This window comes from Priapulus caudatus, unplaced genomic scaffold, assembly GCF_000485595.1.
Source record: "Priapulus caudatus unplaced genomic scaffold, Priapulus_caudatus-5.0.1 Scaffold376, whole genome shotgun sequence".
In the NCBI taxonomy this organism is placed as follows: Eukaryota; Metazoa; Priapulida; class Priapulimorpha; order Priapulimorphida; family Priapulidae; genus Priapulus; species Priapulus caudatus.
Window position 1 is genome coordinate 80,728 of NW_014577437.1, and position 9,599 is coordinate 90,326.

Below are 9,599 nucleotides of genomic sequence, written 5' to 3' on the forward strand. Positions count from 1 at the left end.
TCTCTACTCTCTCTCTTCTCTCTCTCTCTCTCTCTCTCTCTCTCTCTCTCTCTCTCTCTCTCTCTCTCTCTCTCTCTCTCTCTCTCTCTCTCTCTCTCTCTCTCACGTTGTCTGTCTCTCTGTTTCTGTCTCTGTCTCTCCTACTCCTTCCCCTTCTCTCTCCATCCCCTCCCCCTCTCTATTTCTCTCAATCTCTTGCCCTCTCCCCTCTCTCTTTCTCTCAAATCTCTCGCCCTCTCCCCTCTCCTTCTATGCAGCTTGCTCTAGATAGTAGGAATGCGCAGACAAGTGCACATTTCTACGCGAGTGAACGCACAACAAAAATACACCTGCACGCACGAATTCACGGATCGCGGCACCTGCCATCTTTCAATCTGCTGCTGATTTTACGCGGAGCACAAGAACCGCGATTGATACACATCGTGTTTTGCATAAGCGCATTCAACAGCCTTTACGTCATATCGTGTCTGCACAGTAAAACGTCGCCACTGGCGCTGCTCTTGAATCTCAACGTTATTTGAACACGATGGATCTGAGTATGTATAGTAACTAGGTAATGTGTTAAATTGAATAAGCTTAAAGGCAAAAAACGGCAGATTCGAGATAAAATGCAGCGTCAAAACCCAATGCTCGGGGCTTGGGGAACACCACGCAGACCTGTGCTATTTGAGGAAACGCGCGTGTATCTGGTATAGGGCAAAGCGACCGCTAAATCCTAAATTGTGCGACCAGTTGACCACTCGCTATTCATCTTGACCGATTGCCATTGAAAGCTCACGGGGCATTTACGGTAAGAACGCGGTCTTAGTGGTTTTACCTCCTGTAGCTACCCACAATGAGCCGACCACCAATTGGCAGTACTTAGTATGCTAACACCATCGCCTATACTACAGCCAGACAAATCTACATCTCAGCGAATCCACGATGTACACTGGCTCCGAATTTCAGCGCTATTACAAAATGTCTAATTCGTTATCACTTCAAGTGAGGGATATACTCAATCGAACGTATCAAGAGTCCATAATAAAATATATTCTTTTTCTATTATTTTCTATTATTGACTCTTGAAGGTGCTTGAAGGTATCTATCAAGTACGCAGGTGAGCGATAATTGCACATTCATACGTGTACGCCTACGTTGTTAGAAAAACCACACAACCTACGGTTACAACCAACCTTGGTAGTCTTGCTGGGCAGCATTGCTGCTCCGTCACACTACGTGGGGTTATTCGCTTATTGTGATGTCACAATAGAAATAATAGTGGGGTACGGATGATAATTTAGACATATATCCCAACAGAGGGAGGCAGGCGGACATGAACGGGTTAAACAAATTGATACACCCTCGCGCGCCGACGGTAATTCATGGGTTGGTACGTAAGTGAGCCCAGCACAACAGAGCGTTGGATTACCTGGCAGACTGGGCTGCAAAGAGACGAGCTATTAGCGAGAGTCAGGGCAGATTAGGTTTGGGGGTAGTAGTTATCTCTACACACCGGATCCATGCGGCTGCAAGCACACCTGGGACCATACGTCATACGTATTGAACGTATACGTTTATACTTCACTCGGGCATAAACCCCACGAAAGAGATTACTGCAAAAAAATGTTGACTATCGTTTTTTAGTCTGCTTTAGAACTAAATAAGAATAGACTCAAGAACACAGACAAATTTCATGTTATCTCGAAAGGGCCTAACTGACGTAATACGCTTGGTACTACGAATTAATGATTGTTATCATAGTAACATAATTTATTTGTTCAAAATAATCTCCACACACGATCAGAAGTGAACGAAAACAATTGTTTTTATTCACTACTGATATGATCAAGAGCTAATAAACATCTATTATTTGCTAGGTATTTATTAGCTCTTGATATGATCAATATCAGTTGCACTGCTATATGGCTTTCCACACTCCGTGGGAATTTGGAATGTATTGGCTACGATACTATGGCGATATAACATGTGTTACCAGGAGTGTCATAATATCTGCTCTATATCTTCTTTATCTGCTCTTGATAATATCAGGAGCTAATAATGACAAATTAGTATTTATTATTAGTCATTATTAGTCACAAATTTGTCATTATTAGCTCCTGATATATATATATATATATATATATATATATATATATTTAAATTTTATGACACTCCCGGTGTTACTAATGCTTGCATAAATAATATGCCGACAGTGTTGTGAAGTATGAAGAGGTCTCGGCTATCATTTATTGGCGCCTATAGCAACCAGATAAAAATCAGAAAGTAACACAATGTAGACAAGATGTATTATGATTTGTCTGCACCAATATCAATAACTATATGTCTCTATTCGTGTGAACGCAATATATGTCTCTAACTATGTGTCTCAATAACTGTGTCTCACCTCGAAGGTACAAAGCAACGATACAAAGCGCTTTTACAGTTAGTTATAGCCAATCTCATTTTTTGTTTTTAGCACAGATTTATCTCTACTGGTGTAGTAGAGTGACTATAGCCAACCTAGAACAGTAATCCCTTTCTAGCCACGGGCGTTACGGGCATGGAAAATGGCATATAGATGGAGAATACATTGTTATTGAATAATAGCAACACAACATAAAACAATACAACGGAAAAACTAGAGAAAGCCCCACTTTTTCTCCCCTCCACCTCTCCCTCCTCAATGTTCTCCCCTCCTCATTCTCTCCTACTTTCTGCCCTCCTCTTCCTTCACGGCCTCCCCTACCTTCTCTCACAAACGCTCCTGTCAGTTGAAGTGTTTATATGCATGTGGATACATCAACAAACAATGATTCCTTTATAGGAAACCAAGACATTGGTCAACCGGCACCATTCATGCAAATCAATAAACTGTGAAATGTTGACGAACCCTGTAGATGCTTGAAATACATGTCATAGCTTGACATATGGTTCACAAACATAAACCCTGGATTCTTGAAGCCCTGATTCAATAGGGATTACCACAGTCCCTTGCATTCACAAATTTTTGGTATTTTTGGAGTTCACAAAGAGTCTTGTGCTAGATAACGATCGATCGAGTTTGATTCAGATTAATTGATTAATGTTGAATTTTGTTCAATTAATTGCGCAAGATGCATCACTCGGTGCGTAAATCTCACCTCATGCAGTAATTTTTTTTGTTAAACGTGTCTGAAAACAATGCTTCGTCCGCGCAGAAGACGAAAACAATGCTTCGTCAGCGCAGAAGACGAAAACAATGCTTTGTCAGTGCAAAAAAAGAAAAATCCCTACCTTCGACCGCCGCCTCGGAATGCTTCAGGTTGTTCAGCGTCATCCTGACGAGGCTCGAGTTCAGACTCAGACTCTTGCCGTCCTTCGCGAGCAGGAATATCCGCGTGTCGCGCTCGCGCACGTCGCTGTGGCACAGCGCCGGGTTTCCGAAGCCGCCGATCATGATCGTGTTGTGCTGCGGCCCCTCAAGAAGGTTCAAGACGTCGCCGCGACCCTTGAAGACACGCTTCACCTCCACCTCGCACATGTACTTGCCACCAGCCGGGTCGCCATACAGCTTGCCGACGGTGCCTGTCAGAACGATGTTCGCTTGTTCCTCGCGGCGCTCGAGCGGTCCCTCGTCGCAGCGGAGGGCGCGGTTGCCGTGGACGGCGATGAGGAGCGGGAGGAGGAAGAGTCGGGCGATCGTCGTCGTGGCGACTCCCATCGCGGAGAAGCGCGGGAGACGTTGACGCTCTTTTTCCTGAGCTCTCTCTTTCTCGCCCTGTCTCTCTTTCTCTCTCTCTCAGACACAAGCAGAAGACAGTGGTACTCTCTCTCTCTCTTGCTTTTGCTCTCTCTCTCTCTCTCTGTCTCTGTCTCTCTCTGTCTCTCTCTCTCTCTCTGTCTCTCTCTCTCTCTCTCTCTCTCTCTCTTTCTGTCTCTGTCTCTCTCTGTCTCTCTCTCTCTTTCTCTGTCTCTCTCTCTCTCTGTCTCTCTCTCTTTCTCTCTCTCCTTCACTCTCTCAGTCACACTCTCTCTCTCGTTCCCTCACACACTCGCTCTCCCTCAGTCTTTCTTCCCGCTCCCTCTCTTTATCAATGGACGCATAAATGTCTTGCTTTGTATGATAACACGTCCTTGCTGTCTTCTACTGTGTCCTGCAAAATAACATATATTTATATGGCTATGTAGCCAGCTATATGTACAGTATAATCATCATATATTTACCATGTTAGAAGGAAGAAGATAAACAATCTGACTTGGCTGCCTTTTGGTTTGTCTGCTGTCATTTCATCAAGATGATCAATTATATACGTACCATTACATTACATGCAAATGACACTAAATGGAACGATGTCTTTTTCAAGAAATGTTCAGATACCGAACGACCTTTTCGATAGCCCCCGAAAGAAGAATTGAGCAAATATATTTTATCAACAATCAACAGACATAGATAGAAATAACCGTTCTGTATTTACGTTAGTCTCGCAGCCTGGTAGGCCGTAGGGTTAAGAATGATTATAAATACATAACGATATTTGTTAGTCATCAAGCTGCGGTCTGCAACCAACCAACCAACCGTACGGTGTGCACAGCACATTTCATGTTGCCTCGATGACTTGCCAATCCAGGCATGCTGATGCTACCACAGGCACTTGGAACGTTTCAATAAAATATAATGCTAAATACATCTATTTACTACCAAAGTCTTAATGTTTCTCTACTCTCTTTCACCTATTAGTATTATTGCCGACAATTTCCTGTAAATGCCGTCCAAATGCTCATCTGCAACACACACTGGCCGCCGCACGCTAGCTGCTGCACACTGACACATAAATATATATAGAAAGAGAGTAGAGAAACATTAAGACTTTGGTAGTAAATAGATTTCGTATTTATTTAGCATTATATTTTATTGAAACGCTCCAAGCACCTGTGCATCGATGCTACTACCGATACCGTCAATGAAATGTACAAGATGACTGACATTGTCATAGTTGCCATTTACTGTCATCACGATATGCTGCCAGCTAGCGATACCCAACACCACTTCCATCCACCCACACACTTATGATGTTATCATAAGATTACAACAGTATAGAACGTACCTTTATTCGAGCGAACACACTCATGTAAAGATTGTAAACACGAGAGAGAGAGTTGTCAATAACCACAGCCTCGCCGAGCTAACGCACTGCACTGCACTGCACACACACGTGCTCATTCATCTACAGATGTACAGACATCAACGACCACGCAGACGGCTGCGCCGCTACGCAGCTCGCTCGCGATTGGTCCAAAGTTTTAGACCATACCAAAAAGTTTGTTCGCGGAGGGATAGGTGGAGACGTAAGCGGGGAAGGTGTGAAGAGAGAGGTGCACGATAAATCCGCGATTAGTAATTTAATTCGAATCAATTTCGCGATATGTATATTTGTGTATAATGTAACGGGTAGCATTATGCGCATTATATAATATATTATTTAGATTATTTTGTATCATAATATATAATTAAATTCATTATAATTATATTCCACAGGTATGTAGGCCTATATATGGTAACGTGGATATTTTATTCCATGTTGGCAATTTATTTGGTTTGATAAGACGCTAACTTCTGCATTTATCACCCATTCTTCCTGACGTGAATGTACCTCGCAAAATATTAGCTTGCCCCCATAAACCGAATCGTGAATACAATCGGGATCTGTTCAGTTACGCGAAAGACTGTCATGCTGCTTCAAATCTGTTGTCACATGATCATACACCTTAGTGAGTTCATAAATAACCCTGGTCCACTTTAAAATGTATTTTGTAACGCAAGCTTGAATATATCAGGAGTTAATAATGACAAATTTGTCATTATTAACTCCTGAATATATCTATCTATAATATAATAGTCAGATAAATAAACACGTACTTTTTCATCCAATTTTATTGATTACGTCACCGTAAATAGTAAAAAATGAAAAAAATATTTCAATTTTTTCACAAAATATAAGTAATTCTGTTCACTTTTTATGGTTAAATTGCTGCATTATACTTCTTATTTTACTATATTGTTCGATTTATCAGGAACACTAATATCAAATCGTCCAGGTTTTTTGAATTTTTAACTAGTTGAGAAACAATTTTATCAGGTAAGAATTTGACGATACGTTTAGTCCCGTTAGTTCTTACTTTTAATGTAAAAAAATGGCAACAACATTTTTACAAATTTTACCATAGAAAATTCGTGACGTAGTCAATTTAAAGATGCGTTACGATATACATTTTAAAGCGGATATATTGCATGTACGATATTATATCCCGTATATGATTGATATATTGATCCTCATTTAGCGCTTGGTCGATGATGGAACTTCCAGTACTTTAACTCAGGAGCGCCCTCTGCCGACTATTATATACGATAAATTCTTCATGATGTAGATGTAATCCAGAGAGACATGATACAAGATTGCGTGGCACAGCTTTGCTGTAGATCCTGAGCGCTGCGCGCGGATGATACGCGCAGTTCCGCGGGATATGCGCACGCGACCGCGGGGATGTTCAAGTATGCAGCGCTGCCCGCAGTGGAGACGTGCGCCAAATTCGAGGCCCGGCGCACGTCTCCACAGCGGTCAGCGGATGGTCTGTCGTTTTAGAAGATGACAATGATTATATATTGACGATATTGTAGGAATTGGAGATTATAAAACCGTAACAAAAATTGGTCAGTCATTCTCCAGATTAGCTGAATCAAAAAGATTCGAATTTAATATGAACAAAACAAATACAATGGTTATAACATTCACAAACAAAGAAAAGATAGAGAATTTAATAGGCAAGTATTAAAAAAATGCACCAAATATTCATACCTAAGGGATTTAATTAATGATATAGAAGGTTATAACGATATGATGAGAGTCCGAACTTAAAAATGTAGGTTCATGATGAGGGAAATATTATCGTGGGCAGAAGAGCAAAATTATGGAAATCATACTCTACTCCTGATGTAATCTTTGACTTTGTCCGAGAAATCATTAGAAGTAGAGCTACACGGTGTACTGATGTAGATGCAATGCCCACGCATCGGTCAATTATCTCCGATCACAAAGACCAAATTATTAATTGAATATTTTAATTCAACAATTATCTCATAGAGTACTGTAGAATATGTTGTTCGAATATTACGCTCTACAACTGTGATTGGTTTTGTCTACACAAGTTTATCATCGTTAAAATAACAAACCAATTTTAAATTGGTCATTGTGACATGTGTTTTGACATATTTGTTAAAAATATTCACTCAAGTCATGTAATAGTCAACGCGAAACACACAAAAAATATTCAACAATTACTTTTAAAATAGTCATTGCAACTTATTTTATTTTGTTTTACAAACTCATCATTTACAGTTTCGGAGACACTGTGTTTTACACAGAATATATTTCACAGATACACGGGGCTCTTTCATTCTGAATTCTGCACCTTATACTCCACTAACTAAAATATCCAACCAAAATAATGAAAATCAACAAACACCAGATGCATATCTCCCATGACCCTGGCAACAATCCACTAAATGACAATCGATACAAAATTAATACAGACAGGAAACATACGACATCGGCAACCAGGCCGCGTTAAGATCCAAATCAATTCAAATAGAAAATTTAAAAACCTATCATCGCCAAAGGAAAATCAAAAACTACCGGAAACGAAACGTCGTTGTAGGTGGAACGTCATCAGAGTCTACGCCATTCGAATTCACAATTTTTTTTCAGGGACCGAAACTAGGGACGCACCCACAGAAACGTAAATGCTCATCATGAAAGCTCATGTGCCCCCCTTCTCCGTTCACCACTGCACTTCTTGCTAATTTTACAAACCTCTGCGCGAGAAGAGAGTAGTCAGTGTAACCGGGTGGATACTAACATAAAATTCGACAGCAAAGAACAGAATGCTGCAAAGTCTGGTTGCCATAGACGCGCATTCAGACTTTCGCGTGAGCGTTTGGTCATAGGTTTGGTCAACTGGAAGAACAGAATGATGAAGCTTATCGCTGAAGATCCATCCCGAAAACAAACATGAAATAAACCAAGCCAGCATTTTTCATCTAGGATGCGAGCGCATGTCTGTCTGTCTACACGGTGCATTGCTGCCCAACGTAAGAAAAGTACACAAACGATCCGTAATACATTCATTCTCCGACGATCCACCCCCCCCCCAAAAAAAAACGACGCCTGTAAGTACAACATCGTGTCACGTACGCATGCAAACTATCTGTGGACACGTAGAAACTCTATAAAAATGTAATCTACAGTGTAGTAACAGTGTAAGTGACCAGAGGCACTAGCGCTCTGTCACAGCACTGTCACTGGTGCGGGTCACGGGGTGCTAGTGTACATCGTACAGACATATTCAGAAAACAGCAGGCAATTTTGCAAACTGCATGCAGTGCCCCTTCGTACACTCAGGATACCTCTGCCCATAGCACTGCCACAATGCTAGCACTATTTTTAAAGTGGGCGGAGCTCCGGGGAAATCCAGCGAATGGAGATTCGTAAACTGGGTATGATTTGAAGGAGGTAAGTGGGCGCACAATATACGCGTACCATTTCGTATCACTATTTTATCAAATTGTTCATTGTTTTTATTCCTTGATTTATATGCTCTGGTGATATCATGAGTGTACGAATGGGCACTGCATGCAGTTTGCTTGTGGCAGTGGCGAATTGAGCGAGAGCGCCATCTGTCGTGGAGTTTGGCAATTTTGCTGCGTCAACATAAAAAACACGTTCTGCCACCTGGTCACAAAATACGGCACTGGTCTATCTGGGATTCCCATTGAAACAGCTCAAATCTAGCTTAACACGGATTTATATAACATATGGTTTTTTTGTTACGTGGAAGAACAAGCTTGACAAAACCCTTTATTAATGACTATTTATTTTTTTATTACAACTTATTTTATGATAAATGCATGTAATTAACCATATATACATGAATATTTACATGGATTTATCATAAAATAAATGTACTCTCACATTTCGATAAAATCCGATGAACTCATTATAATAGTGATACAATGATACCGAATACCCAATCAACAGTCTCACAACATCGCTGTCAAATACTCTCCCAGTTGTTACGCTCACTTTTCTCTGCTTGTACTGGCAGGTGTACTATGCAATGTATTTCATGCGAGACCTCACGACATTTCTACGCCTACTGCACATTCCTTGATAACAGAGACTAGAACCTGTCCGTCCTAGAATGACATGTGGCTGGATTGGAGCAGCCAATGTGTGCCTAACCCAACGTGATTTTATTTGTGTTGATTTCACTATTTAACCGACCCCAATTGAGTTCACATAGAATTTGCAGCCACACTAGAATTAACTCTTTTTTGCATATATACACATAACGTAGTTCAATATCACTCATCCTCACAATAAAGATCCAATACAAAACTTAACACAATATCTTACCAGAGTGAATTTAATATTATCATGAGCAAACGTCACACCAACCTCTGCTATTCGTTACTATGGCAGATAAGGTCTATGTCCCCCTGACCTCTGTTTGACCTGGCTCGTTTAGCTATTTCTGACTAATATATATATATATATATATAATATATAATATATATAGGGTTA

General features: G+C 40.7%; 1 protein-coding gene across 1 annotated transcript in view; it reads right to left on the reverse strand.

Annotated features, from left to right (window-relative positions):
- LOC106809685 (agrin-like) overlaps window positions 1-3,783 on the reverse strand; it is a gene marked incomplete at its 3' end in the record, with an annotated part of 68,399 nt that extends 64,616 nt beyond the window's left edge. The window contains exon 1 of the mRNA XM_014812856.1: window positions 3,256-3,783. Within this exon, the coding sequence (XP_014668342.1) occupies window positions 3,256-3,682 (427 nt within the window). The remainder of the gene's footprint in view (window positions 1-3,255) is intronic.
- Window positions 3,784-9,599: the final 5,816 nt, after the last annotated feature.